This window comes from Erythrolamprus reginae, chromosome 2 (genome assembly GCF_031021105.1).
Source record: "Erythrolamprus reginae isolate rEryReg1 chromosome 2, rEryReg1.hap1, whole genome shotgun sequence".
Lineage (NCBI taxonomy): Eukaryota > Metazoa > Chordata > Lepidosauria > Squamata > Dipsadidae > Erythrolamprus > Erythrolamprus reginae.
In genome coordinates this window covers 210,474,282-210,501,393 of record NC_091951.1, presented here as the reverse complement: position 1 = coordinate 210,501,393, position 27,112 = coordinate 210,474,282, and the positions used below count along the sequence as shown (strand labels likewise).

At 41.0% G+C, this 27,112-nt stretch overlaps 1 protein-coding gene across 13 annotated transcripts in view; it reads right to left on the bottom strand.

Moving 5' to 3' along the window:
- Window positions 1–1,775: 1,775 nt before the first annotated feature.
- Window positions 1,776–27,112, bottom strand: part of NFIX (nuclear factor I X) — a 293,988-nt gene continuing 268,651 nt past the window's right edge. For 10 of the 13 annotated variants that reach the window (XR_011558168.1, XM_070741617.1, XM_070741621.1 and 7 more), the window contains 2 exons: window positions 26,758–26,852; window positions 1,776–10,657 (listed from right to left, as the gene is read on the bottom strand). Coding sequence is in view for 11 of the 13 variants with exons in the window: in XM_070741617.1 (XP_070597718.1) it covers window positions 10,643–10,657; window positions 26,758–26,852 (110 nt within the window). In the remaining 2 variants the exon portion in view is untranslated. The remainder of the gene's footprint in view (window positions 10,658–26,757; window positions 26,853–27,112) is intronic. The other 3 variants (XM_070741622.1, XM_070741628.1, XR_011558167.1) reach the window with 2 other exon arrangements.

The following is a 27,112-nucleotide window of genomic DNA, read 5'->3' as shown; positions in this document are numbered from 1 at the left end:
TGTTTATGTAAAATCTTTGAAGTGCCAAAATCAAATTAAACTTTTTGCTCAGAATTTAGTGAAAATAACATGGTTCCAAAGCAAACAACTAATCGAACCATAGCAGGCCCAATCAGTGAAATATTCTGCTTAGGTTCCACAGAATGAATTGGATGGCTTAAAGGTCAGCAAACAGGAGAAACTCCTACCAGGCCATTAGAATTGATAGATGTACAGAGGAGATGGTGTGTTTGTATGTATTGTTGAAGAACCCTATAATGCAAAGTAGGGTAGCCATATTTTAAAAAGCAATGGATGCCATTACCAACTTAGAGCACATAATGAAAAATGGATACCTTTCCCATATGGAAGGTGCTGGTTTTAAATCCCACTATACAGAGACAAATAGGCTCATCCATTTTAAACAGTTGCAGTCAAGTTACATCTCTGTATTTTAGTCACTGATCAGCAACAAGTAACAAATTCTCCATTGTGATCCCCAGATGTGTTGAGACCAAGCTGGTAAACAGAGAAAGGCAGACTTTTTAAACCTGTGCATTCACCTGAGCATCTATTTTTCTATGGTTTCATACAACTGAGTGATGTGAGAATCACTGCACCTCTTGATTTACTCACACTTATCATTTCCATGATCCTCAAATGGTATTAATAGAAAAGATCTATATGTTGAAAGTTTCAGTTGCTTCCTGTGAGGGTCTTCATGACTATTTGCTGTATTGCCCTGTCCCCAGGGGATGATTAAGAAAGTCAAGATGATCACTACTGTGGTGCAGTTGAAATGCTGCCTGTTTTTATTTGCATCACATGCAGACCTTTTGTGGATACTTGTGCTATGACACTTTAAAATCCACAGCACAGGAGGGAAAAGGGAGAAGTGTTAAAGACTTGATATTTTTCCTGCCTGCCACTTCTTTGCTCAAAATCACCCTTCCCTTGAAGCCAATGCAAAACAAAGCTCAAGAATTCAGAGGGAAAGTGGGGTGAGGAAATTTGAAAAATGGGGGATATTTGGAAATTGAATCCCATACTGCTTGCTTTAATCCCATTGCCCTTTAGAAGCTGCATGCCCTCTAAAGAAGATGAAAGGTGTATTATTGTACCATGCAAGGGAGGACCATCCCACTGAATTCCAGGCAAAGGGCAACCAGAAAGAACCAGAAACCCTGCTAAGAAGATACATCTTGGAATTGGAGTTGTGCTGAGAAACACCTAAGAAGATCCCAAGAAAGGATTATGCCTCCCCTTCTACCCCAATTATTAATTGGAGTTAGTTGCCAAAAATGGCACTCACCATCTACCTTTACCTACTACTGTTCTCACTTACCAATTCCCCAGATGATCATAATAATTTTGTCACATTCACAGGATCTTCCTTCTTGAAGAAATTAGAGGTTTCAGGCCATGGTGTTGGGGTTTTCATTAGCAAAAATAGATTTACATTTGTATCAGAAATCTAATGATGTTAATATTGAGGCCGGAAAGAGATGAAGGTCAAATGGTTGGTGTCAGTGCAAAGGAATGCCAGAGGTGGGCTTCTGGAACAAACAAATACCCAAATGTGCATATACCCTGGATGAAACATACTTAATAGGCTTAGATGGATCTTAATTAGGACTACTATCTTGACCTACAGAAAATAACTATTTGTTCACACCCAATCCTGGATGTTTTCTACATCAGCGCTCATGGCTATTAATCTCTCTCTCATGTGTGTGTTCTCTCTTTCTCTCTCATTCACTCATTCTCTCTCTCTCTAGGAAGACAAACAGAAACAATTACAGTCAATAACATTCTTTAATTCAATCAGTTAAAGAAGGTGCTGCATCTATAAACTTTTATTATGGAAAAATTGTAATTAATACATGCGTATTACACCCCGCTCGGAGAGTGGCACTTGGGGAAGGAGGGGTAGTGCCGAGGGCTGATTGGGACAGGGGCTGGGGCTGGGGCTGGAGGAGCTGACCCACCACATCACAGCTGCTGGTTCCCTTCTTTGGGGCGAGGGTGAGAGGGGGGGAAGCTACGTGCAATGCAGGCGGGTTAGCAGAGGAACTGTTCTGCAGACTTGAGCTATCTTCCCCTGTATAGAACCTGCAGGTGGGGAAAAGTAGAAAGTCGTGATGGCTAGCAACCAAGGTGCTCCCATGAGCCCCTCCACCTGGAGGCGATTTGTTTGTAATCTCTGTAAACATATTTTGTTCACATTTCTGAAGCTGGGTGCATAAAGTTTGATCGTTTTCTCTTCCTGTCTCAACTTGTTCGCTGGTGGCAGCAAAGGCATCAGTTTAAGGCACTTCCCTTAATTCAGCTGCAGGGTTATGAGTTCCTTTAGCTTTCAGAACCAAACCAGTAGCAAACCAACAGCTTCATAAGGAGTGGAAGGGCACTAAAGGGTCAAGGGAAAGAGCTGGAGATGGCTGCTCTGAAGCATCAGGCTGATATGGATAGAAACAGATATGTGCATTTTGAGTCTAGACTAGGCAGGTGGGACACCTTAGCTTGGCACACTTCTGGGAAAACTTAAAAAAAGGGACCCCTGTCTTTGTACCAAAATGGAGAGTTCCTATCTTAATATCCACATAGGACTAAATCAAAATGGGGTTCTTGTGCAGGGGTAAAAGAGCCCTCCTGTAAATATCCTGAGTGGGTTAGAGAAGAACACGCTCTTTAAGGCTACCATATCTGGGTTGCAAAAATCTGGATGGCCATTAGATAGCACCCAAAAGTTAGTGTTTTCTGTACAATATGTCTACACTGCCTTCCAGTGTTCTTGCACTAGATCTTGTAGCCTTAGGGAGTGTGGCCCTATTCTCCGATCAAGGAAAAACAGAATGGCATCCTTTACCTTTGCAAGAAGTGGAAGACACAACTAAACACCTTACAAAACTTAGGGAAAATGATTTGGGGAACAAAGCAGACCTGCTGGCCTTGCCATCTCAGTTAACTCCATGCCATTTGGAAGAGATGCTCCCCCAGGTCTTCATGGGAAACAGGAGCAAGATTTCTTTCCTCCTAGCATTGAGCACCTTAGATTCTCCCTTGGGAATGGCTGCTGAGCTCCCAGGATATCAGACCACTAATTATTAGGCCCCTTTATCACAGCAGACTCTGGCAAACTCATTGTAGGTTTTTGGAAACCCAGAGGTGCCTAAACAACCTTTGAAATAAGTCTGTTCAATGGCAAATGTGAAATTTGTCACTCATATTTCCTGTCACATGAAATATGACAGCAGTATGCCCCTATTTTTATTGTTAGGCTGCTCTAGCCAAATATAAACAAAGAGGGAAGGAGAGTTTGATTTAAGAGCAATGGAGGATAAAGTTAAATAGTGCTAAGTCCTCTCCCTGCCCAGGGCATACCTCCCTGCTGGCTCCGCAAAAGTGCTTTTCTCCTCAGCTAGAAGTGAGCTTTGCAAAGAGAAAAGTGCCTTAGAGAAGAAGTTGCAAGAAGGTACGCAAAGGCTTAACAGGAGGAGCAGCAGCTGTATCAGCAGCCACCTCTCAACACATCAGCAGACATGACACAAAGATGCTCAGTCCCAAATAAACAGGAACTACTCTCTGTGCTATGCACACATATATATATATATATGCACACACAAATATACATACATATATATATATATATATATATATATATATATATATATATATATGTATAGACACACCTCTTAGGCACTTTAAAATGTGACCAAAATGCTGACAGGTTGTGAATATGGAAGAAATGATTCTAATCTTGATGTTTCTGAGCAGCTCCTCCAGAAAGCAGGGGAATGGGGAATAAGGAAAACTGAACCCCCCATTCACCCACCAATACAGACACAGATACATGATCTTGGAGCCCTCGGCACTTCCCTCCACTGGGCTTCCCATCTCTGCTCTGAGGAAGGAACTGGTGGGAATGGGAAGAGGGAAGCCGATGATTTTTTTTCTTTTTTAAAATATATGGGTTTTTTTGTTTTTTAAATTTTTTTTAAACATTTTTTATTTCATTTTTTAAAATTCACATAACACAATAAGCCATTCCAATGGAGAAAGCCGAAGAAAGCTCAGGCAAAAATGATAAAACAGTTCGGATTTTTCTTTTTTTTTCTTTTTTTCTTTTTTCCTATATATATATTTTTGTTGTGAAGCAATATTGACAGTTATAACATATGGCTACCTGCATTCTGCTAGACAAGGAAGAAACTTTAGAAAGAACAAAAACAGACAAAGAGCTACCCTTTATTTTCAAGTGCAGAAAGGTGGGGTCAGCAGCAGGAGGGGGCTGGAAAAACAGACTGAAAGACACAAAGGGCGGTTTAGGGTTCCAGGAAAAGAGGCAAGGGTGTCGGGGATAAGGAGAAAAAGCACACCAAATTCCATTAGTACTATATATATATACTGTACTGTACTCATATATATACTGCGTTTCTTAAACAAGGAAGAAACTTGTTCAAAGGGGCAGGGGTAGGTTGCAGTCTGGGAAGCTGCAGTTTCATGGATCTCAAGGTTTTACTGCCGAGCGAGAGATGTGGGTCTGAGATTAATGGGGAGGGGGGCATATGGAGGGCATGAAAGGGGGAAGCCAAGTGGGTTGTCAAAGGTACCTTGTGAAAGGAAGGACAGAAGGGCTCAACTGTTTTTCTAAAGCAGAGGTCAGAGGAAGAAGCAGCTCCATAGCAGGGTTTGAGGCTCATTACCAGCCCACTGGTAGCCAAACAGGAGACAGCTGACTTCTCCAAACCAAGAGCTCAAGGGACAGCAAAGTGGATGCTGATACATTTATAGGGCAGAAACACAGCAAAGATGTCTGCCCGCCAAATGAAATTGTCTTGGGCCCTAAGGAACCTTAGCATCCTCCTGGGTCAGCAAAGGAACCCACAAATGAGCATCACTGGGGAGAAGGTCACTGAGCAACCACCCTTTCCTGCAAACAGAGGACTTGGGGATGCAGAAAGGGGGATTAGAGAAGCCCAAGTGCAGGCATGCTTTTGGGGTGTGTGAGAAAGGATTCGTATGGTCTTCAGGATTATTTTGGAGTTATGATTCCTTCACCCTCTCTTTTGGATGGGGCAGCAGTAGCCAGGCCAAAGAGGACTAGATACCACCATGTTTAGCCCAAGTAGCTCCCTCTTTCTGGTCAAGCCTAGGCTTTTATTGCTTTCCCATATATTAAGCACATGGATTACAGTAGGAGAGGGTGGAATTTCCTGCACCCGCTCTCCAGGCAGAGCACATGGTCCATCTGTTTCAACAAAAGATTTACAAAGGCACTATGTCAGCTGGCCAGTTAAGCATGTTGAGAGTAAGGCAAAGTCATCCATCTTGGTCCTTCCCTGAAGTGAGAATTTCTCCAGTCAATATCCCATGCTCTGTGAGGGGCAGGGTATGAATTGAGTCTGGCTCCTGCTTTACACACAGATCCTTCTTCTGCCTTGCAATTTCACAAGGAACCGAGAGGAAAGATTCCTCTCAACAGACAATAAGGCTGTGGAAAAGGGCAGGCAGGAGTTACAACTGGGGGTAGGAATGTAAGGAGTTCCAAGGAAGGGATGCTGGTGAATTCATAGATCAGCTCCTCATTCCAAAGAGAAGCCATTGAACAATAGATATATATGTGAGACAGAGTTAAAAAGAAGGGAAAAGTCCCCAACATTGCAATTAGGCTGGTTTACAAGAAAGTGGGGTGGGGGATAGAAATGAAGGCCAAACACCAAAAGTCAACTTTTGCTTAGCTCTTTTAGGGGAAAAACAAGACAGAAGAAAAACACAGAAGAGAAGGATGTGCAGTGGTAGTGATGGAAGGTGCCAAAAGGATGAAAGGAGCCAGAGAAACAAAGTCTACCCAAGATGGCCTCTGTTCCAGTAGGAACCTTCCCCCTTTGCCATGGCAACCTCACCATTATCCATCTCGCTCGGCAACCCGGGACAATCCATGAGAAGCTGCCAGATGCTGCTGGTGCATTTGACCACAAAGCCCGCTGCCCCTTTCAGCTAAACATAAAGAAGGGATAATGCGTGTTTCCTAAAATGTGCTTTATGATAACAATTAATTGATTCATAAACTATGTATAATAGAGATTTTAATGTATTTTATACTGTAAGAAGCACCAGGTTCTGTATTTTTAATATTTTTCAACTTAGGGTTTTTTAGGTTTTTTTAATTGTCTTCAATTGTTTTAACCTGATACAGTGTTTTTTTTACAAGTTTATTTTTGTGTATGACAAAACTTTTGCCTTCAGCCCTCCCATAAAATGACAAAACTAATGAGGAAAAGGAAAAAAACAACAACCAATCCTCAATTATTATCAATCTTTTAAAAAGAATTTAAAAAATAAACAAGAAAAAGGAAAATAGACAAATGAAAAAATAAACAGAAAAAGTTTTCCCCATACTTACAAAGGTGGGTTTTTCTTTTGTCCCAATTTATTTAGAGTCCCTGAGAACAGAGGACTTTGCAACAAAAATAGATTTTTTTCTCTTCTTCTTAACAATCTTTAACATACAAAGATATTAAAACTATGCACTCCATTGCACTTGGCTCAATGCAAACAATATTGGTTCTTTTAAAACCCTTAATATATATTTTGTTTTTTAAAACCCCCTCCCCATTTTAAAGAAAAGTTTTGTGTGTTTTGCTGCCCATACCTGTAAGCCGCCAAAATTGAAACTTCTCCATGTCACCCTTTATGGATTCATTCCCAGGGTTTACATTTACCCCTTCTTTTAGAACTCCAACAAGGTAACATGTAAATAGATGGCATTGGTATACCATCTATCCACCTACATGCTACTGTTATTCATCTGTTACCTCTTAAAAATCCCAAGTATTAAATAAGTGCTTAAGCACTGTTAGGATTTAAAGCTTCTTTTTTCAGAATTAACTAACAGTAAACTTCTACTCTTCTACCAACCACCCCCTAACCATTTTAAGTTCTGTTTCATTGGTGATCACCCACTTCTGGATTCCTGCAATTCCTATTTTTTTCCAGATCTATCCATCTCCTGTTTTTAGGGAACCCATTCTGAGCAGCGCTGGGCATTACGGTCAGAAGCTTTAAGCAATTGAGTAAAATTATTGGACTACTTAAAAGGAAAGCAATCAGTGTCTTAAGTGAACGAGCTTACTAAATATATTTAAGAACTGAAGGAATGGAGCAGTATCACTTCTTGTAGGGCTACTGTATCTATTTGGGCTACAAAATGCCAGGTGGCCACTGGTCTTGGAGGCAATCTAGTGATGGTCTGGGTTTCTGCATATTAAATATGTCGACCTGGACTACTGTGATCTTCACAATATAGTATTTGTAAGATTTTCATGCTTTGTATGTTTGTGCTCAGAAATTGTCAAGCCTAATAGAAACAGAAGCTTGGATATGTTTGGGGTAGTGAAGGCACAATCTTCTTCAATCTGGGAATGTTTCAAATGTTGTTATGACCAAATCAAATAAAAATCATGCAGCCTTTCAAATGCTACAACTTGAGTCATGTTTAATGTTAGCACATCCCCAAGCCTTATTACACGTTGAAATCCTTTCCTGTGCAATCAGACTAGAAAAGGTGCCTGATATTAATATTTTGCGAAAAAAGGTAGTGACAGTTGGCTGAATAGTCCAAGGGTATATTTTTTAAGTCTGCCAGATTAGGTACTGTATCAATGCCCACAGATACAAAATATATCCAGGTTTAGTGTTCTTGAAGAAACATGTGCTTTGGGCATTTTGTAAACTGAGTAGTTTACAACCTTTCATAACAGGAATGGGGTTACGTTCTAATTGTAGCTGTTGTATCCAAATTTTGCCCATATCACTGATTTGGCTCCATCTTCCACTCTATGAATATTTAGCTATAAAGTAGACAATATATTTTTTTCTCAGAGTGCTGAAAGAGAGATCAACAATCATGGTGTGAATTTTTATTCCAATGTCATCTCTGGAATATTATACTTAATTTTTTAATAACATTAAGATAACTTAATGTGAGAGGACCTGTGGTATGACAGAAGCAGCAGATAGAATGCTAATTCTAGAATTCATGAAATTCAGGTCTCCATTGTTACTTTAAAGGAACTGGTTCACACCAACGACTAAAGCATCAGATGAGTGTCTCCTCTTTATGGCAGCCCCAAAATATCTACATGCAGGCTGCTCACTTCATTACAATTTTCCTCACAAAGAAGACCTTCCTTTTTGTAGAACAGCTGTCCTGCAGCTGTACAAGGTCAGGTTCTATGAATCCTCCACAAGAGCAGGCTTTGAATGTGACTGTCTGCTGGTATATGCCCATTTTCTTGTTTGTACAGGACAGGGGAATTCAGAACCTTCCTCTGACATGTGGATTATAGGATAAATGTGAAAGCCTACTGCTGGCAGAGGAGAGAGGCAAATCTGCAACCCTCAGATTCCCTTCCTTGACCCTGTTTGTCCATTTGGGACTAGAAAATCATTGCACTTGGACAAGGGTGCAGATTCTTGGTCTCACCAGCAGGTCTGTTTTGGACTAACTCTGCTCCAGAAATCCTTGGGATGCTTCATGAATCAACTGAACATTACTATAGCAAATAGTAGAACAGCTTCAAGAGATTCTCTAGATGAAATTAATTATTTGGAACACAACTTCAGGTATTGCAAATTATGTGCCTAAATACAATTGCTCTGGAGTAATTGCACAGAAAACTGTTCCCTGCATTACTTTCTGGCCCTTTCCAAATCAGATAATTCCTCATCCCTATCCTTACCCCTTACTCTGATATAGAACTTCACTGCCACCCAGTAAGAACCAATGATACCTCATGCATAGGTGAGCATAGTTAATAGGAACAGTGGAGCGTGGGAGATAAGCTCCAAAGAATTTGGCAAAGCTCCTATCCATAAAACCCATCATCTGCTAAAGAGAAGCTTGTATCAAAAATGTTGGGAAAAGAAACAGAGAGATTATCTCATAGGTGCACAACAGAAAGGGATGCTGGTTTTTCTCACAGGTTTTGCTGTAATGTGAGACAAGGAAAGAGGAAAGTGCATGGAACTATGTGACTGATCTGGTGCACATGTGTGCATTTGCACATGATATACAGATGGTAGTGTCAAACCCTCATAACTACCTATTAGGCAGCCTCCATTACTTCTAATTATATACAATTCATTTTGTTGCGCTGTGGTCTGCTGTGACTGTTAAGATCTTTGTTTTTTGTTGTTTTAACAGTAACAACAAAACCCAATTGTACTTAATTGCTGGTGTCACCTGTATGTAGAGGAAGCCAAAGGAAATGCAACAACTCAAAGAGTAAGAAAATGAAATGAAGAAAAGGGCAAAAGTATCAAACCATAGTAACAACAGACACCCACAATCTCACAAGACCGAAGCCTAGACTAGGTTGGGTACTCTGACAAAACGTACCTGTCTGAGCTAGCTATTCTAGCCCCAATGGTCAGTTTGGGGTACAATTGATGTATGCCCCTTTGCTGCCTTGCTAATCTTTTCTATTATTTATTAAAGAATGAATACTGTACTATCCTAAATATTTGTCCATTTGCAATAGCAGCAAGGTGTCTCTTTTCAAAGAGAAACACTTTCCAGTCAAATCTAACTTGTCACCATGAACCGAAGAGTGCCCATATTTCTTGTTACTATGGGGAAGGGAATTCCAGTTCATGCAGAATAAGACTGGAAATATTTTCCATGTAATCCAGACATTGCTTTTTTCTGAGATGCATGAAAAGTTCATTCAGAGCAAGGAATACAAGGAAGCACTAGATATCAAGACCAGCAGAGAAAATATTTGTGATGGGGTCAGTGTATGCATGCATGTTTGAAGAGGGAGGGGAGGAAGAGGAATGTATTCCTTGCTCTGGAATGGAATTCAGTTGGAGCATCTGGTATTCAGGAGTGTTTCTGCTTTTGCTTTGTTTTCGCTTGTAGAAAAGCAATATTAATTTGGTTAACAAGGAAACATATGTTTGGTGGGAGAAGTAATGCTTAATCTAAACCATTTCCAGATCTGAACCACAATGGTGCACTGAATTGGCCTACTCACTGAGTGGAACCAAGACCAAATTTGATTTGCCTACAGCCTCCACCTATCTCTGCAGGTGTTTCTTTAAAGCAATGAAGGACTCAAGCCCTGATTTAGCAAGTCTTCTTGGTTTGTTTAACACATTCAGAATTCACCTTGATTTAGGCTAATTAGACAAATCTCTAGGGAACAATTTCCTTTTTCATACCCTACCAAACATAATCCCTCATAAATCTTGAGACAGTTTTTGGATTTGAGACTGGTGGATGTAAGAGTTATTCTTTGATGAATGAAGAAAAATCCCTTTTTAAACAAAAATAAAAAACCACCATTTTTGGGTTGCCTGTCCAGAACTATTTTATACATTGTTTTAACAGAAAGTTACTTCAGTGTGAGTTGATGAGATTCTTTGAGAAGTCAAGATTCTCCTATGCAAATGCAAAATCTGCTTTGGATCAGGGAGGTTCAACATATTTTTTTAAGCTTCTCATCTGTGTTACCTAATGTCTCTTACTTTTCTTTGAAGAGGAGCAGCTCAGTGAAGATATAGGTTAAGGACTGAAGATTCTGATTCGTAGGGCTTGAGTGAAAAAAATATCATTGTCGTCATCATCATCATCATCATTTTTCTTCACTTGAAGATTCTGTCAGAGGAACCAAGACTGGACCAGGACACAAAGAGAAAGGCAGAATTAAATTTGAGACTTTGATAAACTCATTTCTTGTCCTTACGCCTGATATTGAAATACTCATTAAAATTCACCCCATGGGTTTCCTAGGCTCTTTGTTGGGGTTTTGTAGTGACTTTGTTATCTTTAGTCTCAGGCAATCTGATAGTGCCCATTATTTGTCCCTCTGTAGCACTTAATCCCTGATTTCCACTCATATTGCACCACCATCACTGCGCCCATCACCTCCTTATAAGTCACCTAATGAAGCCTCCTGAGATTCTCATTCAGATTTGTCATCAAGTATAAATTTAATAGGTTGCTAAAACCAATAGCCAGCACTGATCCTCAGATGAGTGGATCCACAGGGATTACACATATGATTCCATACATTTATTTTTATTGCATACACACTATATATTTATAGGGATATATTTCAAACTGGGCAAAATAGACAGCATAATAAGCATACTACCAGTGCCGGAAATGATAGCTCTGTATTTAGGTTGTTTCTTTTCTATCATCTTTATTAAAATATAATAGGTCCACAGCTTCCATCCTTCATCATTAAGTGTTGCTGGCAGAGTAAAAAATAACAAACTAATGATGTCAAAACAGATAAATTGAGCTGAGTGTGAAAGAGGATCATGGACCACATATATTAGCAGGTTAATATCCAATTTTATTCTTCACAGCCTTTCATTTCAGAAACTGAAGACAAGTTACTGCTTAGCAATTGTATTTTCCTTATGGCCCCGCAAAGGAGGCCAAGCCCTGACTGGTTGTCTCCCTACTTCTTGCCCTTTCAATTCATGAAGGGACAGGGAAGCCTTATTGGCTGTCATCTGTGTGGATGGGCCTCCCAGAGCCTGCCTTTTCCTTTTAGGGATTGTTTCATCTTTACTTTACTTTTTTCTTTTCCTTTGCTTTCCCAGAGCCTTTATACAACTTCTCTCCAGTGACATCGATACAGGTTCTTTCGCTGTAACCAAACCATCTAAATGGATGGCTCAGATTCACAGAAGAAAAAGAGAAGCATTACAGCTTCCTTCCAACAGATTAGATTAAAGACTGTTTAATTTAAAAGGGGGAATGGGAACCATTACAACAAACCATGGGCAGTATAGGAAAGAAAGGAGATTATTTTTCAGCCACTCTGAGTAGATAATGAAAGGGAGGCCACTGTGAGATATAAGGATGGAATTAAGATGTACTGGTAGAAGAGACGGAGAAAACAATGGTGGCCAGGAGGCTTTACTTGAACTCCATTGCTTATAGGCCAGTGATGGTGAACCTATGGCATGGGTGCCACAGGTGGCATGCGGAGCCATATCTGCTGGCATGTGCGCCATTGCTGTAACTCAGCTCCAATGTGCATGTGTGTGCCAGCCAGCTGATTTTTGGCTCGCCCGGAGGCTCTGGGAGGGCATTTTTGGTTTCCAGAGGGCCTCCAGGGGGGGAGGGGGAGGGCATTTTTACCCTCTTCCAGCTCCAGGGCAGCCTTTGGAGCCTGGAGAGGGTGAAACATGAGCCTAGTGAGGCCACCAGAATTTGGGAAACAGGCCATTTTCAGCCACCAGAGGGCCTTCGGAGGGCGGGAAAAGCTATCTTCGCCCTCCCCAGGCATTGAATTATGGGTGTGGGCAATTGCACATGTACAATAATGTTCATGCATGCTCTTTTGGCACCCGAGGGGAAAAAAGGTTCACCATCACTGTTATAGGCCATACTTAGATCAGCATTTTTTAAAAAGGAAGCTGTTGATCAGCTGAAAACAGCAGCCTAGAGCAGTGTTTTTCAACCAAGGTGCCGCGGCACACTAGTGTGCTGTGAGACATGGTCAGGTGTGCCGTGGGGAAATTAAACATGGGTCCCTAAACTACAGCCCACATGCCAGATATTGCCCCCGGAGGCCATTTATCCGGCCCGCCACCAGCCGCCTCCATCCGAACATCAACGTTCCCCTCACAATCCCTCCAGCTATCAGCGACAGGAAGAGTGGAGGCACAGGGAACGCTCACTGACCAATCACCTTCTAGGATTCATCCCGACCACTAGCGATGAACCAATAATAGGCTGCCTCTCATCCACACCCAGGAAGGTCCCCGCTTGGGCTGCCGCGCACTTGTCATTGTGTGGCCGCGGCGAGTAGTGGAAGCTGCTACTCCTCCCCATGGTCCCGATTTCTAATCCTGGTCAGGACTGGAGGTTAATGTTGCCACCACTAGATGAAGCCTCAGCCTCAGATTCGTGTATGTCTTTCTTCCATTCCTGCCAGGATATCCTTTTTGTGTTCATCGAAACAGGCCCAGGTTTCACACTAAGTGAGTATAAATACATTTAGAAACTATATTATTAACTATATGTATAATATGTATTGTGTTAGAGGGTCATTTTGTGTCATTGTGGTTGGTGGTGTGCCCCAGGATTTTGTAAATGTAAATGTAAATGTAAAAAAATTATTTATTTATTTATTTATTTGTTTGTTTGTTTGTTTATTTATTTATTTATTATTTAGATTTGTATGCCGCCCCTCTCCGCAGACTCCGCGGCTCAAAAAAGGTTGAAAATCACTGGCCTAGAGTCAAATGGCTATACAAGGCAAAACCAGTTGTTGGAAGAGAGGAGGGAGCATGCCAGCCACTATACCCAATTATAGAGTTGGGGCTTCTCCTAATCTGGAATAAAACATTGTGAACTAACTACGTGGAAGGGTTAAGGCATCTCAGAATGGAACACTTGAAGCAGAATACAAAATTTAAGTCGGAGGTACATTTTATGAAGATGTGTAAATTTGGTCTCTGTGGGAATTAAACTTGATGACTAAAGAAAATTTATTGGTACCACACCAAACTTGAATTTGGGACTTTTGCCACTGTTAGCTCTTCTGCTGAAATTAGATAACAATGTTTTCTGGTACCTGTAAATGTAAGTGTTCTCTTTCAATTTATCTTGCCTTTCATGCAATCTCTCTTGAGACTGCTACAGAGGGCTGAATGCAACCCTGTCTGGGGTTGCGCCTTCATCAGTAAGAAAATGTTAAGTGAGAATTCAGTAAATTCAATAGAAATCAAAAGTTTCTCAGAGGCAAGAAAAATAACAAGCTTATTTTGAACTACCAATGTCAGATAATTTCCTCAATTGAAAACATCTGACACCTCAACTATTGCATTTGTAGCTTACAGGCTATTGCTAGCAGTTATATGTACATAAGAATGTAAGGTTTTATTTAGACATGCTCACTGCTGCTGGTACTCACAATATGTAATCCCATCTTCCCACAATATTGTAGGGCAATATTAACCCTGTCTTGCAATATATCTGTAATCCAGGTTCCTCAAAAATGGCTAAGTCCTCAAGCCAAAGGGAGAGCCAGCTGATGTCATAAATGGGGCTCATTGTTAGAAACCATCTTCTGTGCTCTTCCATTTCCTTTCCATTCTAGATCAGCAGCTATCTTCTCTCTCTGATCCCCAAAAGCTGGAATAGTCCCAAAGTGACTAGGAGACTAAAAATGGTTCCTTCTTCCAGAATAGCCAGGGATTAGGAGGGAAGCTGACATGCTATTACATGAAATTTCTTCAGGCAGTGACAGAAATTTCTTTGGTCTCTGGAAATTCAAAATTTCTTCTGACCTGAAAAGTCAAGGCAGATATCCAGATGCTACACAATTTGCCCTCTAATGGCAGAGAGGGATGGAGCAGACACACTTGCTATTTGCAATATGGAGACAATAGCGAGGAGGCAGCAAATGAAGGAAGCAGGAAGAAATGGTTGGACTTAAATAATTCAGACTCTCCAGAGTGGGAGAGGGAGAAAACAGCATTGAAAATGGCCACCAGGAGGGGCTATGTGTCCACTGCTGGGAAGATTGGGCTTCTTCCATTCTCCAGCTCTCAATCTCTCTAGCTCTCTCTTCCATCTCCCTTCTGTCTCAGCTTTGCTTCTTTTTGGTACTGAACAACAGGCTGGCATCACAGACTGAAGCTCTCTCTTCAGGATGCAATATCCTGAGGTAACAGTGCCTGTTCGAAATCCCCACAAGTCTCAACAGATTTTGTATAGCCGGTACAGAAAGTGCCAATGTCACATGATGCATTTTTCAAAGCCTGATGGACAGCAGATGCTCTTAAATTATCAATCTCTCAATGGGAACTTCATTTTCTTCTCAAAGCAAATACTACCTTCTAGTTCCCCTTCACAAGTCTCTCTCCCTTCTCTAGAATCAACTTTTTAAGTCCAGAAGTCCTCTCAAGACACATATTACTAGACATAGCTCTACTAAGATTGCTTTGGAAAAGAGAGGAGAAATTATGCATTTTACAAACTTTGTCACAGGTTGAAAATCCTACAGCTAAGAAAAGCAGTGAACTATATTTGCCAGATTCAGGTCCATTCTGTCCACACTGAAAATACCATTCCTGCTTTGCTCAGGTTGGATATTGTATCCAGAATCCTGCTTTCCAAAGTTTATTTATTCAAATAGGCACTGCTCTTTTTCACAATGTTTTTAAAATGTCTGTTTTATTCAGCTGTTTTTGTTCCATATTTTCTCTCCTATCCAGTCAATCCATATTCTTTTAATAAAATAAAGATGCCAATTCCTACACCTAGTAATTCTATGCCAGCCAATCAGATTCTTAACCACTGCTTATTATCATTAATTGCAGCCAATCAAATGAATTTTCCCCTAATATAAAGCCACCAAAGGGGTGTGCAATGATGTGAGTTAAATGGCAATAGGCAAATTACAGAATTAAATATAGCCACAACTATCATCACCAGCCACCAATATCTTCTAGTAGTGGAGCCAGTTGTACAAATGAGAGATTTTGAAACAATCAGTCAAAATAGAAAGAGCTCAATTCTCATTGACTGTTTCTGCTTCCTGATTGGTTGGAATCAGAGACTATATGCCTGGTAAACCAATCAGAATGTCATTCTTCAGTAACAAGCCACTCAGGAGTTGTCACTCCACTATGACAACATCTACTTGGCACTGAGGAATGAATCCAGATGTCCCTTCATGTCAGAGCATCATTTAAAAGCCTTGAGTTAATTTCTATAGCTATCTATTATATCTGCCTGCAACATATCTAATGTACTCTTGCCTCAAGTAAGACAGAATCAAAACAAGCTACACAGCATCTATACAAATCTGTGAATCTTAAATGAATGTTTTAGATTACTCACAGACATCTATCTTGCAATGCACTGAGCAACACTGAGCCACCCCGAGTCTTCGGAGAGGGGCAGCATACAAGTCTAATATATTATTATTATTATTATTATTATTATTATTATTATTATTATTATTATCACTATCACTATCACTATCATTATCATTATCTTGTTCCACAGTGCTCTTAATCATAAGGTTCTATTTCTTCCACATATGATGCATGAATTTTGTCTTTTATATTAAATATTCCAGGTATATCGCTAGCAGAAACACAACCTGAGAGATCATTTTTATTGATAAATATATGATATACCCAACTTTCAGTTCATGGTCACCATGGAAAGTGATAATACTCCCTTGCTCATTTGTGTCCTAGGGGAATAGCAGTCTTTTAATCCAGCTCCCCATCCAAGCAGGAAGACCATATACCAGTGATGGCGAACTTATAATATGCGTGCCACAGGTGGCACAAGGAGCCATATCTGAGGGCACACAAGGCGTTGCCCTATGTCAACTCCAGTGTGCTTGTGTGCGCTGGCCATCTGATTTTCAGACTTCTTTGCAATCATTTTCATTCTCCCCAGGGTTCAGGAAAGCCTCGAGATGGTGAAAAAGCACACAGCAGACCAAGCAGAAGTTCATTTCCGAATTTCTGTTTGGCCCGTTTGGCTGTTTTTCGCCGTCCTCAGGCCTCAGGAATCTGAAGGCTTCAGTGAGGCCTGTGCGCATGTGTGTGGGGGCAGCATGGGGAGGTTGTGCACAAGCATGGGTGAGGGCATGGGCATATGCGCATGTGCACACCCATTTGGCACGTGAGCCAAAAAAGAGTTCGCCATCACTGCCATATACCATTCTGGACAAATGGCTGTCTTATTAAAAGCCTCCGGTGAAGAGCACACATAACCTCTGAAAGTAAACCATTCCACTGGTTAATTGTTCTGTTAGCAAATTTATCCTTAGTTGCTAACTCCTAAGTTGCGTTCTCCTTGATTAATTTTCAATTCATTGCTTCTTGTTCTGCCTTTTGGTGTTTTGGAAAATGGGTTGATTCCCTCTTCTTAGTGGCAGCACCTCAAATATTGGAACACCGCTATCATGTTGTCCTTCTTTTCACTAGACTGGACATACCCAATTCCTGCAACCATTCTTCATATGTTTTTACCTCCAACCCCCCAGTAATCTTTGCTGCTTTTCTCTATACTCTTTCCAGAGTACATTTTTATATTTTGTGGGGACCAAAACTGGATGCAATATTCCAAGTCTTGTCTTACCAATACATTATAAAGCAGTATTACCACTTCATGTGATCTTGATTCTATCCCACTGTTAAGGCAGAGTAGGAGCACATTGGCTTTTTTTGGCAGCTACAGCACACTGCTGGTCCATTTTTAAATGGTTATCTATCAGAACTCCTAGATTCCTGTCACAGTTGCAGCTATTCAGTCAAGTTCCACTTATTCTATACCTGTACATTTGATTTTGCTTGCCTAAGTGTAAAACCTCACCATTGAATTTTGTTACATAGGACCCAGTGTTCAAGTCTGTCAAGATCCTTCTGGGATGCTGACTATTCTTGCTAGCTTGATGTCATGTGGAGATTTGATGAGTTCCACTTTCCTATTTCCCCATCTAAATCATTTGTGAAGATTGCCATTCTTCACTACCGTAAGAAAAACCTTGGAGTACTTCCATTTACAGTAGATGCAGTTCCATTAAAGACGTATCTACCGAGTGCAGTTTGTCAGCCAGCTATGCTGTCTATTACACATTTTTCTAACTTACTAAGAAGTAGGTTATGTTCTACTTTGTCAAATGCCTTGTTGAAATGGAATATACTATGTTCATAGCATTTTGCTGGAATAGTGAATTTAGAAGTTAATTTAGAATTAGTATACATTCTAATGTATAAATTTAATATATTCTAATTTAGAAATTTTTCTTAACAATGAGAACAATCAATGGAACAACTTGCCTTCAGAAGTTGTGGTAGCTTAATCACTGGAAGCTTTCAGAAGAGACTGGACTGCCAATTGTCAAAAATGGTGTAGGTTTGCTGGGCGGGGGGTTGGACTAGATGGACTACAAGGCAGAGATGGGTTCCTGCCAGTTCAGAATGGTTCACCCAAACTGGTAGTGACCCACTGGTGATATCACAATGACATCACAATGACATTCTGTCAGTGCCAGTCCATGGGTGCTGTCATCTTTTAATTTTTTTGTTTTTTGTTTTAATTAAAAAAAAGTTTTTTCTTTTGGGCATGTGCAGAATTCGAGTTTCCAGAACTGTGCATGCACTCACCATCATGCTTTTGGCTTTTTTATTATATTTTTTTCCAGATCTTTTTGGCACTGCACATGTATGCATGTATGCCCATGACATGCACCCACCCGATGCAGGAGGAAGCAAACCAGCAACAAGGTAAGTGAGAACCCACTCTGGACAGCTGATTTTTGCGCCTTCTGGGCCCATTGGGAGTTTCTGGCCTCCAGAGGGAGTGGGGAGGGGCCAGTTTTTTTACTCTCCCCAATCTCTAGAGCCTTTCCAGGAGCCTGGGGAGAGTGAAAACAGCCCCACCCCCCTGGAGGCCCTCTGGGGGCCAGAAAAGCCCATGTGGAGGTTGGAAAATGGGCTATTTCTGGCCTCCAGAGGGCCTCCGTGAGGGTGGGGAAGGCTATTTTTGCTCTCCTTAGGCTCCTGGAAAGGCTCTGAAGCTTAGGGAGAGCGACAAATGGGTGTGCCATTGTATGCCGGGAGCAGAGGAGGTCACACACACACGTGTGTGTGGGGGGGCATGGAATTATGGGTGTGGGCACAAATGTGCACAACTCCTCTACACTCCCCCTTTTTGACACACAGACCAAAAGAGGTTTGTGATCACTGCTCTAGGTCTATCTTATGACCTACACAATTTGAACTGCCAACTCATTTTAATATTGCTGGTAAGAAAAACTGCCTTGTTTGGATTTTGAAGTTTCAAAATTCAAAATGAATTTTTTTTCTCAATTGAAAGGAAAATTGCAGGGGGGAAAAATATTTGGATAACTCAAATAAAATCCATGCCACCCCTGACAGAAAATAAATCTGGAAAGGATCTTTCAAAGACTGCTTGTGGGGATGAAGCAAGAGGTATGAAATGGAGCTGGAGAAAAATGAAGTTTAAGGAGAGTTATCATGGCAGGACAGAATATATTTTCTTTTCTCTTTCACACTTTAAAATTAGTAGAGCAACTTTTCTTTTTTTGAAATATTTCTCCTTTGAAAATCATTTTTCATTGGGCTGAAATATTCAGAGTAAAGCGTGGAAAATTGACCCTGCTGTTTTTGGGAAGTTTCTTTTTATGGTACAGTCCTGTCTCTGATGCCATTCTATATATACTAAGCCCATCAAATATTTTAGGGAAGATTTATCACAGCTCCAATTTTCATCATCTTTTTAAAGTGTCTTGTAGGAGGTGGTGACAAAGGTTAGTTCAACACCTCCTTGGATTTGCCACAAGTTTTGAATGCATGTCAAACTCAAAGCACACTGGTGTTTTCTTCTCAAAGCATTTGGAAGCTCAGGATAAATCAAGAGGGTCTTTCACACAACCCTATCAACTGCCAGAGAATAATAGAAGCATTTTATATTTGAGCTTTGTCCAGCTTATACCTGTCCAGTACAAATAAGATCCTGATAGATGTGATGTGGGCAGTTATAGGTATTTATGCATACACCTGCCTCATTTGTGCCTAAAGTCAGGGGCCAGGCCTCTATGAAAACAAAACATGGGTGAAGAGAGATAAGGCCTCCTCTGCTTTACTGATTCACCTGGCCTGCTCCTGCTCCCCCTCCTCTCCCTCCTCCTCTTGACCTCTAGGCTTGGGGCAACTGGTAGGCATTTGTAAGAAAAATAGGAGAAGGGAGGGGTCAGGTGAATTATTTCTCTCTCATGCATGGTTCATTTCACCCAATAATTTCTGTCCGTCTTACCCTATTTATGAATAAAGGGTATATTGACAAAGATGATGAGATTTTTGGACTCCTTGCCCTTTGGGGATTTAAGTTCCTGGATGCAGTTGCACTATGACATGTATAATTAGTTACGAGTCATTCCCTGGGCAATGCCAAAATCATTAGCCACACTCCCATTGATTTGAGCTAATCTATAGCACTGGAAGAAGGTGACCATCTAATGAGAAATCTACTGGACACTTCATCTATAGAGCTGGAAAATCAGGGTAGTGCTGGGTTCTGCATGCACTGTTGGCATTAAATGAATATTTAACAACAACAATAATAAGAGCAGGGTGTCTAGAAGCAAAGGTCTGTTACACCTCATGGGACCTGCAGCTGTTCCTATGGGCAATAGCCAGAAGCCACAGCTGAGAGAGGGGGAACTGGCAGCCACTGTGCTGTTCTCCTTCATCTCTCGCTCTTGCTCAATTCTGTCGGTCTTTTTCTTCCTCTCTTTTGTCTTCCTCCATCTGCCTGAATCCAGAGTTCAGAAAAGTCATTGGTTACTGTGGTAACATCTGCCCTCCCCTTGCCTTCCTCTAATAATACTGTAGCCTAGCCAATGGAGCAGGGAATATTTCCCCCCTTTGTACACAAAACACACATGCACACATTAAAGGGCTCTTGGCAAAGCTTAGAGCCCACCTGGCAGAGCCTGGGTTGAAAAATACCTCAATGTGTCCCAACCATCTTATGTATTTGAGCAACTTCTTCCCATCAGCCTAATTGCATTCTGAGGGGGAAAGAAGCACAAGGGCTGTAAAGAAAGTAACAGGAGCATATTTGCAGACATGAGGGGAGAGGGAGCAGAGGGGGGGGGGGAGAGGAGAAAAAAAGAAGACAAATAATTTAAGAAATGAACAGTGAAACAGAAAAGGAGAAAGCAAGAAGTAGGGAAACTGCTGGCGGAAGTGCCCCTGCTAGTCCTGCGGCCGTGCTGGGCCCTGATCCAGCCTCGCTCCGGACCATTGTTTCCCTGCCTGGCCCCCCAAGTCCAAGTTCATCTGGGTGTGACATCATGTCTGGTTGCTCAGGGAAACCAGACGGGCCAGACGTGACATTGGTTATAGGCTGGGAAGGGGAGAAAATCTCATTCCTGTTCTGCTCTGCTCCTTCATTCACCACCAGGGAGCAATGGAGGCTAGGAAGGGAAGACAGTTCAAGCTGAGAGCTGTCTTATGTGGGACAGGAAAAATGGGGGGAAATCATGCTGGACTTGGAATGTTCCCTCCCCATAGTATTCAACTTTTCTTTGTTGCTTTAACCTTCATACCATCAAGATTTTCCCTTCTGGTTGTGGCATGCTTAAGATTGCCCTAACCGAAATATAACAACACAGTCTTTTTATTCATTGTGGAACAAAATGCAATTATTATTCAATCATTATGAGGTATTATCTGCTGCACAGAAGCTACAAATTTGCAAGTCCTTCCTTCCTCCTTGTCCTGTCTTTTCCTACTCTGCCTAGAGTGGCTGGTATGCTCTGCAAACAGGAGTGCCAATGATGATTAATGGCAACCACCCATAATATCTTCTTCTCTCACCCATGTAAGTTTGAAAAGAGGGTTCTCTCTCCATCCCCCACCACATTGTGCATTCTCTAACATTTTCTCATAGCAGAGCTAGTGTAGCCTATTGAAAATCAGGAGAACAAGCAGTACAGTTTTTCTTCATTTCTTAGATGCAATTTTATGGTTTATGTATTGTTCCCTCCTCTTCTAGATGTTATTCCTCTCCCATGTGTCTCTCAGGTTATATTGTTTCCCTTGTATAAGTGAATGCCATGTGGAGAAAAAATAAAGTTAGGATTTCTAGTTGCAGTGATTATATGTGACCCAAAAAAAAAGTGCCATAAATTCAGTTTGCATTTTAAACCACAAAAAACAAAACACCCCTTTTGTTCGCTAAAGGATCATGTGACTAATGGTGGAGCAAAGCTTCCTGGCCAGTCAGAAGTTGGTTTCAGGAATGGATTTCTGATCAAGCTCTAACCTAGCTGATAAGTAATCTTCCAGTGCTCAGCATAGATGTGGAATGGTGCACTAGAGAAAGATATAATCCAAATGGCTACATAAATATAGACTTGGAATTGCCCACTCTTCATCCTCATTTTTGCCTCAGAGCAAGATCCAAATTTATATCTCCAGTCACCATTCAGTAGAGATTAGAAAGGTCTTGGACAGAGAAAAGATATCTCAGCTTCTGTGGCTGCTGATATGAATGAAGGGGCATGGCAAACAGATTTCTTCTTTCCCTTGTTTTCCAATGATATTACTAGTTGGAAAAATCTTTTACTATAGACTTCTACTTCCATTTCACCTTCATGGAGGTTCTCTTATATGTATGCAACTACTCTGCACAATAATTTAGAGGATCAGTTATTACTAGGCAGCTGTCTCCAGCTTCCTATTCTATGACTTTTTATTTCCAATGGGAGGTACCAAGAAACCAGCCAGATTATCTCCTTTTTACTCCCAGAAGCAGCTAGATTGGTGGAACAGAGAGAAAACATAATAAACCAAAGTGTGTGGTAGAGGCAGGAAGGCTTTACAATTTGAAAGCGGGAGGCTTATTGAAATGAGAGAATAACAATAGGCCAAACAGGACCAGTGCAGCACATTGCCAGGGTAATTCAGTTTTAATTTTTAGCGGGAGGATAGACACAATTGGGACAATGTGGGACGAAGCCCACACTCTTCAGTCATATGTGCAAACTTAAGGAGTGTGAAATCTGGTAACACAAGTGGTTGTGGGTAGGGGTCCCTCTGTTTCCGGGAATTTGTCATCTTTGGACTTAAGATGAGGTGGCACTACCTCAGACAGACCCAGTGCATAGCCTGAGGGGCCTCTTGGACTCAACGGATCCTGTTAAAAGGTCAAGTGCAGCCATAGCTGTGAGAGCCTGTGCTCAACACTGTGTTTATGCACTAGCTATGCCCATTCCTGGATAGGGAAGCTCTCTGCTTATGCTATGTTCATCTCCCATCTGAACTACTGCAATGTGCTCTACATGGGGCTATTCTTGAAGCATCTGGAAGCTTCAGCTCATGCAGAATCAGGGATGGGTTCTAACTTACCTTGCTGCCAGTTTGCTTCCTCCCGCACCGTGTGGCCATGCCACCCAGTCATGCATGTGCAGTGCCAAAAATGCACATTTTTTAAAAAAAGACAAAAATAAGATGGTGGTGCATGCGCAGTGCTGGAAACTTGGCTTCTGTGCATGCACAGAAGAAAAAAATCAGCAAAAAATCCCCCCCCCATTATTTTTTACAAAAAAGAATGGCAGCATCTACTGACCAGCACCAACAGAGCCGGCTCCGGGATGTCACCAGCGGTTTGCTACCGGTGCCCAAAGAAGGGAACATGTAACACTTCTGCTTTGCGAACTGCATTAGGTGCCATTTTCCTTCTGGATCCAATTCAAGGTGTTGATTATGATGTATTAAGTCTTACATGACATAGGGCCAAGTTACTTGCAGAACTTAGTTCATCTCATTACATTGACCTATCCCATCAAGTCAGGCAAGGAAGTTATGCTGCAAAATTAAGTCAGTTAAAGGAACTGGTGGGATCTTGGAAGAGAGCCTTCTCTGCCATTGTTCCTGCCCTTTGGATATTCTGCCTCAGAGGTGAGGCAGACCCTACTTCTCTGGCCTTGCAAAAAAGGGGTTAAAACAAGACCCTGAGCCCTTGCATGGAGAGTCCAAAGGAGCACACAGTTGTGGAGTTAGTTGGTACCATAAGTTGCCTTTGTCAACTATTTTTAACAGAGTTTAATTACTCTTGCCTCCTTAAAAATTAATTTAAATTTTTAATTCTACCAGTAACATTTTAATTTTGTATATTGATTTGATGTTTTGTTATATATGGAAATAAACAAAACCCTAATGGAAATAAGTTGCATGTGTATTTCCTTCATTCTTTCCTTGAGATAAACTGCATTTTTATTTCTACTTAGGGTAAACATAACTTAGAAACATAGAAACATAGAAGTCTGACGGCAGAAAAAGACCCCATGGTCCATCTAGTCTGCCCTTATACTATTTTCTGTATTTTATCTTAGGATGGATATATGTTTATCCCAGGCATGTTTAAATTCAGTTACTGTGGATTTATCTACCACGTCTGCTGGAAGTTTGTTCCAAGGATCTACTACTCTTTCAGTAAAATAATATTTTCTCATGTTGCTTTTGATCTTTCCCCCAACTAACCTCAGATTGTGTCCCCTTGTTCTTGTGTTCACTTTCCTATTAAAAACACTTCCCTCCTGAACCTTATTTAACCCTTTAATATATTTAAATGTTTCGATCATGTCCCCCCTTTTCCTTCTGTCCTCCAGACTATACAGATTGAGTTCATTAAGTCTTTCCTGATACGTTTTATACTTAAGACCTTCCACCATTCTTGTAGCCCGTTTTTGGACCCGTTCAATTTTGTCAATATCTTTTTGTAGGTGAGGTCTCCAGAACTGAACACAATATTCCAAATGTGGTCTCACCAGCATTCTATATAGCGGGATCATAATCTCCCTCTTCCTGCTTGTTATACCTCTAGCTATGCAGCCAAGCATCCTACTTGCTTTCCCTACTGCCTGACTGCACTGTTCACCCATTTTGAGACTGTCAGAAATCACTACGCCTAAATCCTTTTCTTTTGAAGTATTTGCTAACACAGAACTGCCAATACAATAGTCAGATTGAGGATTCCTTTTCCCCAAGTGCATTATTTTACATTTGGAAACATTAAACTGCAGTTTCCATTGCTTTGACCATTTATCTAGTAAAGCTAAATCATTTACCATATTGCCGACGCCTCCAGTAATATCAACCCTATTGCACACTTTAGAGTCATCGGCAAATAGGCAAACCTTCCCTACCAGACCTTCCCCTATGTCACTCACAAACATATTAAAAAGAATAGGACCCAGAACAGACCCTTGTGGCACACCGCTTGTAACCTGACTCTGCTCAGAATACTCGCCATTCACAACAACCCTCTGGTGTCTATGCTTCAGCCAGCTGCAAATCCATTGAACTATCCAGGGATTAAGTCCAATCTTCACTAATTTATCTATCAGCTCTTTATGTGGAACCGTATCAAAGGCTTTGCTGAAGTCCAGGTAGGCAATATCCACGGCACCACCTTCATCCAACACCTTTGTGACATAGTCAAAGAAATCAATGAGATTAGTCTGACATGATTTGCCTTCAGTAAAGCCATGCTGATTTGGGTCCAATAAGTTATTGTTTTTTAGGTGCTGATTTATCCTCTTTTTCAGTAGAGTCTCCATCATTTTAACGACAACTGATGTCAAGCTAACTGGCCTGTAGTTACCAGCTTCTTCTCTACTGCCCTTCTTGTGGATAGGCACAATACTTGCCATTCTCCAATCCTCAGGAACATCTCCTGTTAACAAGGATTGGTTAAACAAATCAGTCAGGGGGGTAGCAATGACAGATCTGAGTTCTTTAAGAACTCTGGGGTGGATGCCATCTGGACCCATTGCCTTATTTATCTTTAATCGTTCAAGTTCTTCTAAGACATCGGCTTCTAAGATCACTGGAGCTGAATCCGTACAGTTGGAGGCAATGCTAAACTTGTTAATTATTTGAACTTGAATATCTGTAGTTAATCTGAATTACTACTACCAAATTTATATCACACATCATGAGTACTTCTTTAAACAAATAATAGTTAACATTGTCATTAATGGTGATGAAATTTATTCCAATCACCACGAGGAAAAGTAAGGAGTTGTAGAATCCACATTCTACTCTTCCCATGCACAACAATCTAAACTATGGTTTTGTATTATACGTCATGGGCATGCCAAGTGATGATATATTCTTCTCAAAACAAATTAAGATTAGAAAAATAATGGGTGACTATGGGTGGTAATTATGATTAGTGCACATATACAACCTTTCTATATTCTGTTTACAAATAGCGAGTAAAATATATATCGTGAATAACATGATTTTTTGTCATGTAATATAGACTAAACATTCTGCATCAGTTTGAAAGCAGCAGCTTCAAATCTCTGTTCCTACAATAGCCATAGGAAAATTAAACTTATTTGTTTTTTATTCTGCAAGGGAAAAATTAACTTCAGGATTCTGCAGCTTTTCCTAATTACCAGAGAAGTGAAATTGACAGGGTCTTGTCAATTTCTCCCTTCTATTTGGCAGAAAATGAACAATTGTAAAGCACTAAGTCATTGGGCCCTTAGGAGTCTTTTTGTGTGTGTGTGTGTGAAGTACCAAGTGGATATGAGATTATTGCTGCCACAGAATCTGAAGAGCTCGATGTAAATTCATTCTTGCCAGCATAAACAAAGACAGTTGATTTCTAAACTGCTTCTCAGGGTTGGAGCATGAAAACAATAGCAATGTGGAAGTCTCTGTGGAGTAGTTTTGAACCATACTTCATTTCATTCCACGGTGAGAACAAATGAACATAAATACATAATATCTTCAGAGACAGTGACCTGCCCAAAGGCACCCAATAAACATAGTTGAGCAGACTGATGGATCTTCCCCATACAGCTTGGGAATCTTTTCAAATTCCATCTTATATTGAGACTCATAAGCCAAAGACCCTCTCTGAAATTCGGTTTCTTGTATGAAAAACGAAGGCCATAATTTCTGAAACATGACTGTCTTTTGACAATCCCCCAAAGAGTTCTGCTGTAAATTCTGGACTTTATGGCACACCCCATGAGGAAATACATAGATCCCTAATGTTCAGTCCTTATTTTTATTCTGCAACTTAACTCTCTCTTATTCATAGATAGAAAAATTCTGAGGCGATCCACATCCATCCCTTCAACAGAGCCATTCCCCTCCCCTTCCCACATAAGGCAAGCTACATTTGGGCTACTGTAGCACATATACCCCTATGAAGCTGGTTCCCCCTACCTGAGATTGCTGGGGGATGTTTAGAAAGTTGCCGTCCCGGGGTCCGATGCCGACAAACCGGTTGGCAGAGGAGGAGGAGCCTGGCGCTGAGAATGCTAGAGGGGAAAGAGATGTGAGGCCGTTAGGGCCACTAGGTGAGGCTGATGGCATTGATGGAAAAGGATGGGCATGCAGGCCTGTCAAATGAGACTCAAGGTAGCAAAATCCAAAGAAAATAAATGGGCACCATCATTTCCTCCCCAGAATACCCTCTTGTCAGTGAACACAAAAAAATGGAACAGCTAGCCCTTAGTTGTCAGTGGGGCTTCATTTGAATGATGGTAAATACTTTTGTTTTTTGTTTGTTTGAGAAACA